Below are 10,130 nucleotides of genomic sequence, written 5' to 3' on the forward strand. Positions count from 1 at the left end.
ATCTATTCAGTCTGAGTCAACTGATGGAGTTTGATGGTCTTTCTGGTCTCTAGTTTAAACTGGTGTTACTGATAGTCCCAGCCCCTCACCACTGTTTCCTACATTGTATTCTGGATACTGGTCTGGTGCGTTAGATGGAGTTTGAGGGTTCAGATTACAGATTGGTCTCTAGTATAAAGGTGAGAAACAACTAGTGGGGTCTGATCCCTCTAACTGGTCTTGTCTGATGGAGTGTTGATGTGGCCTACTCATGGTCTGGTATGATGGTCTCTCTTGAGGGTCTACTGGTCTAGTCTGTGTCTGTGTCTCTCTCTCTCTGTGTCTCTCTCTCTCTCTCTCTCTCTCTCTCTCTCTGTGTCTCTGGTCTGGTCTCTGGTCTCTGGTCTCTCTCTGTGTCTGTCTACTGGTCTGGTCTGTGTCTCTCTCTGATGGTCTACTGGTCTGGTCTGGTGGGGTCTGTTGGTCTACTGGTCTGGTCTGGTGGTCTACTGGTCTGGTCTGTTGGTCTACTGGTCTGGTCTGGTGGTCTACTGGTCTGGTCTGTTGGTCTACTGGTCTGGTCTGGTGGTCTCTCTGCAGCTGGGATCTCTCTCTCTGTGTTACAGCCATCTGATCTCTCTTCTTTCTCTCTCTCTCTCTCTCTCTCTCTCTCTCTCTCTCTCTCTCTCTCTCTCTCTCTGTCTCTCTCTCTCTGTCTCTCTCTCTCTCTCTCTCTCTCTCTCTCTCTCTCTCTCTCTCTCTCTCTCTCTCTAGGGTGGCAACACCAGTCTAAATATGAACCACTATGCCACTAAGAAGACAGTGGCAGGGAGCATGTTAGACGTGGCCCTGCTGATGGCCAACGCTGCCCAGCTGAAGGCCGTCCTGGAGCAGGGGCCAGACTTCAGGTATTGATAATTTAAAACACAAGTGGATATTTGTGTGTGTAAAATAATTGTGACAATAAAGATTCCTGACTCACTGAATTTCCATTGTAGTCGTCTGGTTTTGGCCACCAGGCAGGATGAGTCTAAGAGATGATACGTCGTTACAGGTACTACGTCACCGTCCTGGTCCTCATCGGGTCGTCGCTGCTCTTCCAGGTGCTGGCTGGGGTGCTGTTTGTCGCCATGGGTGAGTCTGGAATTGTCAAGTGTCATTACAGTCAAAAAGCCTGTAAGAGGTCCATGCGAGGGGCAACAGAAGCACACAGTGTAAACTGTTCATTTACTGACCTTTAAACAATCATCTTCGTCCCTAAAGTTATAAACCGCTTGTAGCATCAGTGGAGTGTATTTATGTAGACCAGGCTTCCCCAAATATTTGACCAACAGGCTTCCCCAAATATTTAACCAACAGGCTTCCCCAAATATTTAACCAACAGGCTTCCCCAAATATTTAACCAACAGGCTTCCCCAAATATTTGACCAACAGGCTTCCCCAAATATTTAACCAACAGGCTTCCCCAAATATTTAACCAACAGGCTTCCCCAAATATTTAACCAACAGGCTTCCCCAAATATTTAACCAACAGGCTTCCCCAAATATTTAACCAACAGGCTTCCCCAAATATTTAACCAACAGGCTTCCCCAAATATTTGACCAACAGGCTTCCCCAAATATTTAACCAACAGGCTTCCCCAAATATTTGACCAACAGGCTTCCCCAAATATTTAACCAACAGGCTTCCCCAAATATTTAATCAACAGGCTTCCCCAAATATTTGACCAACAGGCTTCCCCAAATATTTGACCAACAGGCTTCCCCAAATATTTGACCTGTGTTTTCATACTTCTCCGTCAATTCGAGGGAAACAGCGCCGCTCTGTCTCAGTGTGTGTAGCCCATGTATCTGATGCTGTCTGAACAGGGAAACAGCGCCCCCTCTGTCTCAGTGTGTGTAGACCATGTATCTGATGCTGTCTGGACAGGGAAACAGCGCCCCCTCTGTCTCAGTGTGTGTAGCCCATGTATCTGATGCTGTCTGAACAGGGAAACAGCGCCCCCTCTGTCTCAGTGTGTGTAGCCCATGTATCTGATGCTGTCTGAACAGGGAAACAGCGCCCCCTCTGTCTCAGTGTGTGTAGCCCATGTATCTGATGCTGTCTGAACAGGGAAACAGCGCCCCCTCTGTCTCAGTGTGTGTAGCCCATGTATCTGATGCTGTCTGAACAGGGAAACAGCGCCCCCTCTGTCTCAGTGTGTGTAGCCCATGTATCTGATGCTGTCTGGAACTAAACATGATAACATGTTGCCACTATAGCGTTTAATTGATTGATGCCATCAACCGTTTCGCCTCCCTTGATAATAAATAAATAAATAAATAATAACTCATTTGCTAATCAGCGTTTTATTTATTATTTATTTATCTGTTATTTTACCAGGTAAGTTGACTGTGAATACATTCTCTTTTGCAGCAACGACCTGGGGAATAGTTACAGGGGAGAGGAGGGGGATGAATGAGCCAATTGTAAACTGGGGATTATTAGGTGACTGTGATGGTTTGAGGGCCAGATTGAGAATTTAGCCAGGACACCGAGGGTTAACAACCCCGACTCTTACGATAAGTGCCATGGGATCTTTAATAACCTCAGCGTTGAGATGAGCTAAACAATGTATTGTCCTGACGCAGCAAAACTCCCCCACGGGAGGACAGTTTGGATTTGGCTTCACACCAATCAAATCACATCCTATGCAAAATGTCATCATTGTCAGAAAACCGTGTCTGTTTCTGGTCTGTTTGTGTTGATGTCCTGCACTGGCCAGCTGCTAAATCAGCCCTTTCCTAACCCATAGATGGAGATGGATTTGGACTTCTGGTCTTGACTTAATTCTCTGTACAGGCCAATGAGTATGATTGCGTTTCTGATCTAACCATAAATGCATATATCCGGACCCCAGGAAGAGTAGCTGCTGAAGAGTAGCTGCTGAAGAGTAGCTGCTGAAGAGTAGCTGCTGAAGAGTATCTACTGAAGAGTAGCTGCTGAAGAGTATCTACTGAAGAGTATCTACTGAAGAGTAGCTGCTGAAGAGTATCTACTGAAGAGTAGCTGCTGAAGAGTATCTACTGAAGAGTATCTGCTGAAGAGTATCTGCTGAAGAGTATCTGCTGAAGAGTAGCTGCTGAAGAGTATCTGCTGAAGAGTATCTACTGAAGAGTATCTACTGAAGAGTATCTGCTGAAGAGTATCTGCTGAAGAGTATCTGCTGAAGAGTAGCTGCTGAAGAGTAGCTGCTGAAGGGTAGCTGCTACCACTGGCTGGAGATCATTGAAGTTCAATATGTAGCCTGGATGTAGTCTAGTAGAATCACGTTAACTAGCTAACTTAGCTGGTTCATGACTAGCTAGCTAACTTAGCTGGTTCATAACTAGCTAGCTAACTTAGCTGGTTCATAACTAGCCCATGTGAGGAAGTTAGGCTGGCAAGCATTTAAGCTAGTTAGCCTGCGAAAACTAAAACTAAAAGTGTACAGAGCCATGGACCATTTAGCCAACATGAAAGAGAGGAGGAAGGCGTAGGTATTCAACTAGTCCACAAGTAGGGTCACACACACACACACACACACATACACATACACGCACGCACACACGCACACACACACACACACACATAACAGTAACCATGGACAGCCACATCTGTAGTTCTAAACCAATGTAACTCTGTATTTCTAAATCAGTTGTCTGTATGTATGTAACTATTTGTCTGTAGCTGATGGATAACTCTGTAGTTCTAAATCAGTTGTCTGTAGCTGACTGTATGTAACTCTTTTCTAAATCAGTTGTCTGTAACTGACTTGATGTAACTCTGTAGTTCTAAATCAGTTGTCTGTAGCTGACTGGATGTAGCTCTGTAGTTCTAAATCAGTTGTCTGTAGCTGACTGGAGGTAACTCTGTAGTTCTAAACCAGTTGTCTGTAGCTGACTGTATGTAACTCTGTAGTTCTAGTTGTCTGTAGTTCAAATCAGTTGTCTGTAGTTCTAAAAGCTGACTGGAGGTAACTCTGTAGTTCTAAATCAGTTGTCTGTCTGTAGCTGACTGGAATAACTCAGTTCTAAATCAGTTGTCTGTAGTTCTAAATCAGTTGTCTGTAGCTGACTGGATGTAACTCTGTAGTTCTAAATCAGTTGTCTGTAGCTGACTGGAGGTAACTCTGTAGTTCTAAACCAGTTGTCTGTAGCTGACTGGAGGTAACTCTGTAGTTCTAAATCAGTTGTCTGTAGCACTGGAGGTAACTCTGTAGTTCTAAATCAGTAGCTGACTGGAGGTAACAGTTCTAAATCAGTTGTCTGTAGCTGACTTGATGTAACTCTGTAGTTCTAAATCAGTTGTCTGTAGCTGACTGGAGGTAACTCTGTAGTTCTAAATCAGTTGTCTGTAGCTGACTGTAGTTCTAAATCAGTTGTCTGTAGCTGAGTATGTTGTAGTTCTAAATCAGTTGTCTGTAGCTACTGGATGTAACTCTGTAGTTCTAAATCAGTTGTCTGTAGCTGACTGGATGTAACTGAGTTCTAAATCAGTTGTCTGTAGCTGACTGGAAACTCTGTAGTTCTAAATCAGTTGTCTGTCTGTAGCTGACTGTATGTAACTCTGTAAATCAGTTGTCTGTAGTTCTAAAATCAGTTGTCTGTAGCTGACTGGAGTAACTCTGTAGTTCTAAATCAGTTGTCTGTAGCTGACTGGTAACTCTGTAGTTCTAAATCTTGTCTGTAGTATCTAAAAATCAGTTGTCTGTGCTGACTGTAGTAACTCTGTAGTTCTAAATCAGTTGTCTGTAGCTGACTGTAACTGTAAATCAGTCTGTGAACTGTTCTAAATCAGTTGTCTGACTGATGTAACTCTGTAGTTCTAAATCAGTTGTCTGTAGCTGACTGGATGTAACTGACTGTAGTTCTAAATCAGTTGTCTGTAGCTGACTGGTAGGTAACTCAGTTGTCTGTAGTTCTAAACCAGTTCTAAATCAGTGTAGCTGACTGGATGTAACTCTGTAAATCAGTTGTTGTAGTTCTAAATCAGTTGTCTGTAGTTCTAAATCAGTTGTCTGTTTCTAAATCAGCTGACTGACTGAGGTAACTCTGTAGTTCTAAATCAGTTGTCTGTAGCTGACTGGAGCTAACTCTGTAGTTCTAAATCAGTTGTCTGTAGTTCTAAATCAGTTGTCTGTAGCTGACTGGATGTAACTCTGTAGTTCTAAATCAGTTGTCTGTAGCTGACTGGAGGTAACTCTGTAGTTCTAAACCAGTTGTCTGTAGCTGACTGGAGGTAACTCTGTAGTTCTAAATCAGTTGTCTGTAGCTGACTGGAGGTAACTCTGTAGTTCTAAGCTGACTGGAGGTAACTAAAGTTCTAAATCAGTTGTCTGTAGCTGACTTGATGTAACTCTGTAGTTCTAAATCAGTTGTCTGTAGCTGACTGGAGGTAACTCTGTAGTTCTAAATCAGTTGTCTGTAGCTGACTGGAGGTAACTCTGTAGTTCTAAATCAGTTGTCTGTAGCTGACTGTATGTAACTCTGTAGTTCTAAATCAGTTGTCTGTAGCCTACTGGATGTAACTCTGTAGTTCTAAATCAGTTGTCTGTCTGTAGCTGACTGGATGTAACTCTGTAGTTCTAAATCAGTTGTCTGTCTGTAGCTGACTGGAGGTAACTCTGTAGTTCTAAATCAGTTGTCTGTCTGTAGCTGACTGTATGTAACTCTGTAGTTCTAAACCAGTTGTCTGTAGCCTACTGGATGTAACTCTGTAGTTCTAAATCAGTTGTCTGTCTGTAGCTGACTGGATGTAACTCTGTAGTTCTAAATCAGTTGTCTGTCTGTAGCTGACTGTATGTAACTCTGTAGTTCTAAATCAGTTGTCTGTAGCTGACTGGATGTAACTCTGTAGTTCTAAATCAGTTGTCTGTCTGTAGCTGACTGTATGTAACTCTGTAGTTCTAAATCAGTTGTCTGTAGCTGACTGGATGTAACTCTGTAGTTCTAAATCAGTTGTCTGTAGCTGACTGGATGTAACTCTGTAGTTCTAAATCAGTTGTCTGTAGCTGACTGGATGTAACTCTGTAGTTCTAAATCAGTTGTCTGTAGCTGACTTGATGTAACTCTGTAGTTCTAAACCAGTAGTTGTATAGTAAACTGTAAAACATTAACTTGCTTGACTAAGCTGCAGGACTGTTTGTTACATGTAATATTTGCTTTGTGGACTTCACCTGACAGATGTTTCTCTCCGGTTTTGTGATGAAACAAACCAATGTGTGGTTGTATTTATTCCTCCACTGTGTGACTGTTTGTGTTGTTGTTGTATATTCTTGCACATCACGGTGGCGCATGAACGAATGGGTTATAGAGCAAACAACACAACGTCACAACAGGTTATAATGTGGCTTCCTCTGTGATATTACCCACAAACCACTACTGTATGGCATCAGGCCTCACCTCAGTTACAACACTGTTGGTCTCTGTGTGTTCCAGCACGTAAGGACCTGAACAACGTGGCCAACCAGAGGAAGCTGGACATCATGAACAACGTGGCCACCGGCCTCGTCTTCATCACCGCCATCATCAACATCTTCATCACCGCATTTGGAGTGCAGAAAACTGGCCTGTACCCCAAAACCTAGACAGAAGACTGGCCTGTAACCCACAACCTAGGTTGAAGACTGGCCTGTACCCCACAACCTAGACAGAAGACTGGCCTGTACCCTAAAACCTAGACAGAAAACTTGCCTGTACCCAAAAACCTTAACTGAAGACTGGCCTGTACCCCACAACCTAGACAGAAGACTGGCCTGTACCCTAAAACCTAGACTGAAGACTGGCCTGTACCCAAAAACCTAGACTGAAGAATGGCCTGTAACCCACAACCAAGACAGAAGACTGGCCTGTAGCCCAAAACCTAGACTAAAGACTGGCCTGTACCCCACAACCTAGACAGAAGACTGGCCTGTACCCTAAAACCTAGACAGTAGACTGACCTGTACCCCGAAACCTAGAATGAAGACTGGCCTGTACCCCAAAACCTAGACAGAAGACTGGCCTGTACCCCAAAACCTAGACAGAAAACTTGCCTGTACCCAAAAACCTAGACTGAAGACTGGCCTGTACCCCACAACCTAGACAGAAGACTGGCCTGTACCCTAAAACCTAGACTGAAGACTGGCCTGTACCCAAAAACCTAGACTGAAGAATGGCCTGTAACCCACAACCAAGACAGAAGACTGGCCTGTACCCCAAAACCTAGACTAAAGACTGGCCTGTACCCCACAACCTAGACAGAAGACTGGCCTGTACCCTAAAACCTAGACAGTAGACTGACCTGTACCCCGAAACCTAGAATGAAGACTGGCCTGTACCCCAAAACCTAGACAGAAGACTGGCCTGTACCCCAAAACCTAGACAGAAGACTGGACTGTACCCCAAAACCTAGACAGAAGACTGGGCTGTACCCCAAAACCTAGACTGAAGACTGACCTGTACCCCAAAACCTAGACTGAAGACTGGCAAGTAACCCACAACCTAGACAGTAGACTGGCCTGTACCCTAAAACCTAGACTGAAGACTGGCAAGTAACCCACAACCTAGAATGAAGACTGGCCTGTACCCCAAAACCTAGACAGAAGACTGACCTGTACCCCAAAAACCAGACAGTAGACTGACCTGTACCCCACAACCTAGACTGAAGACTGAGCTGTACCCCGAAACCTACACTGAAGATTGGTCTGTACCCCGAAACCTACACTGAAGACTGATCTGTACACCGTAACCTACACTGAAGAATGATCTGTACCCCGAAACCTACACAGTAGACTGAACAGTACCCCAAAACCTAGACAGTAGACTGACCTGTACCCCAAAACCTAGACAGTAGACTGACCTGTACCCCAGAACCTAGACAGTAGACTGACCTGTACCCCAAAACCCAGACAGTAGACTGACCTGTACCCCACAACCTAGACAGTAGACTGACCTGTACCCCACAACCTAGACAGTAGACTGACCTGTACCCCAAAACCTAGACAGTAGACTGACCTGTACCCCACAACCTAGACAGTAGACTGACCTGTACCCCAAAACCTAGACAGTAGACTGACCTGTGCCCCAAAACCTAGACAGTAGACTGACCTGTACCCCAAAACCTAGACAGTAGACTGAACTGTACCCCAAAACCTAGACAGTAGACTGACCTGTACCCCACAACCTAGACAGTAGACTGACCTGTACCCCACAAGCTAGACAGTAGACTGACCTGTACCCCAAAACCTAGACAGTAGACTGACCTGTACCCCACAACCTAGATAGTAGACTGACCTGTACCCCACAACCTAGACAGTAGACTGACCTGTACCCCACAACCTAGACAGTAGACTGACCTGTACCCCACAACCTAGATAGTAGACTGACCTGTACCCCACAACCTAGACAGTAGACTGACCTGTACCCCACAACCTAGACAGTAGACTGACCTGTACTCCACAACCTAGACAGTAGACTGACCTGTAAACCAAAACCTAGACAGTAGATTGACCTGTAACCCAAAATCTAGACAGTAGACTGACCTGTACCCCAAACCTAGACTGATATACTTCAGCGATATATCTTTCAAAACGTGGCAATACAGGTTTTCTATTGTATCTATTGTTTCTATTGTAACTTTTTTTTATCAGTAGAGATTTGTAAAAGAAAGATATTAATCATTTAAATGTCAAAAAGTAGAATTGTCTTATTCTCTGGTGAATGGCTCAGAAATCAAATTAAAGACAAGTGTTTGGGCTACAGATTAGTCTCTCTAGACAATCGGGTTGCCTCCCACAATTTAACAATGTTCAAGCATGTCCTTGGTCTGGGATTTCCAAGAATGACTACAGACCATAGGGTCTTCAGATAATATAAGGGGAAACAGTGACTACTAGTGGTCGTTATTTTACTAATATAAGAATGATACTCACTGTGTCCAAAGTGTGTATCTAATGCAATAAACTCCATAAAACAACCTTGTCTTGGTCAAATGTTCTGTTAAGTGAGGGCTGAGATACGTGATACTGAATAAATGTGTTTATTAAGGATAAGTAATACGGCTGGGGAGTAAATGATGACATCAGTCATCTGTCATCTGATTACAACAAAAAATGTAACTGTAATCACTTCTGTTACCAGCACAAACACTGTATTCAGATTACAGATACTTTAGGAAAACGAGATGATTACTTCTTAGATTACTTTCTTTTTTAAAGGATGTTTTGCAAAAAAAAACCATTATGACAGCTTTCTGTTTTCTCAATGACATTCCGTTAAGCATTGACACAAGGAGCAAGTTTAAAGGTCGAATGCAGCTGTTTTTTTTTATCTCAATATCAAATAATTTCTAACTCACAATTTTAAGTGCCTTATTGTGATTTCAATTAAAATGGTCAAAAATAAACAAAAAAAATTGCTTCTTGGCAAAGAACAATTTCTATTGGTCTGAGTGGGGAAGGGAAAACTGAAAACTAGCTGTTATTGGCAGAGAGGTTTGGAACGCTCTTTCTTATTGGTCGATTAACTAACTAACCAGATGGTGATTTCACCAGGCAGGGCAAAACTCCATCCCACCAAAACAGGCTGAAATTTCAGGCGGTCTTTTCAAACAGCTCTTATATTAAAAGGAGCATAATCTCATAGTGAGGAAATATACACTGAGTGGACAAAACATTAGGAACACCTGCTCTTTCCATGACATAGACTGACCAGGTGAAAGATATGATCCCTTATTGATGTCACCTGTTAAATCCACTTCAATCAGTGTAGATGAAGGAGAAGAGACAGGCTAAATAATGATGTTTAAGCCTTGAGACAATTGAGACATGGATTGTGTCTGTGTGCCATTCAGAATGTAACAGTGTCTTTAAACAGGGTATGGTAGTAAGGCACACCTGGGTTTTTCACGCTCAACAGTTTCCTGTGTGTATCAAGAATGGTCCACCACCCAAAGGACATCCAGCCGACTTGACACAACTGTAGGAATCAATGGAGTCAACATGGACCAGCCTCCCTGTGGAACGCTTTCCACACACCTGGAACCCTCTCGGAAAAAGGGGGTGCAACTCAATATTAGGAAGGTGTTCCTAATGTTTTGTACAATTGGTGTATATAAAACACAGGACAATCACATTTTTGACTGTATGGCC

At 43.4% G+C, this 10,130-nt stretch overlaps 1 protein-coding gene across 1 annotated transcript; it reads left to right on the forward strand.

Annotated features, from left to right (window-relative positions):
- The first annotated feature begins 134 nt into the window (after positions 1-134).
- Positions 135-8,953, forward strand: ninj2 (ninjurin 2). The gene is made up of 4 exons (XM_046339677.1): positions 135-179; positions 754-887; positions 1,034-1,113; positions 6,439-8,953. Exons 1-4 carry the CDS (start codon positions 135-137, stop codon positions 6,585-6,587), a joined length of 408 nt encoding a protein of 135 aa, XP_046195633.1. The 3' UTR covers positions 6,588-8,953.
- The last annotated feature ends 1,177 nt before the right edge of the window (positions 8,954-10,130 follow it).

Source organism: Oncorhynchus gorbuscha, unplaced genomic scaffold (assembly GCF_021184085.1).
Source record: "Oncorhynchus gorbuscha isolate QuinsamMale2020 ecotype Even-year unplaced genomic scaffold, OgorEven_v1.0 Un_scaffold_3000, whole genome shotgun sequence".
Classification (NCBI taxonomy): Eukaryota; Metazoa; Chordata; class Actinopteri; order Salmoniformes; family Salmonidae; genus Oncorhynchus; species Oncorhynchus gorbuscha.

What these genes read in the sequence shown, in the direction of transcription:
- ninj2 (XM_046339677.1), top strand. Translation starts at nt 135, where the DNA reads ATGGAGTTTGAGGGTTCAGATTACAGATTGGTCTCTAGTATAAAG. An exon ending in GATTGGTCTCTAGTATAAAG is followed by an intron (nt 180 to 753) that starts GTGAGAAACAAC and finishes CTCTCTCTCTAG; the next exon opens with GGTGGCAACACCAGTCTAAA. An exon ending in GAGCAGGGGCCAGACTTCAG is followed by an intron (nt 888 to 1,033) that starts GTATTGATAATT and finishes ACGTCGTTACAG; the next exon opens with GTACTACGTCACCGTCCTGG.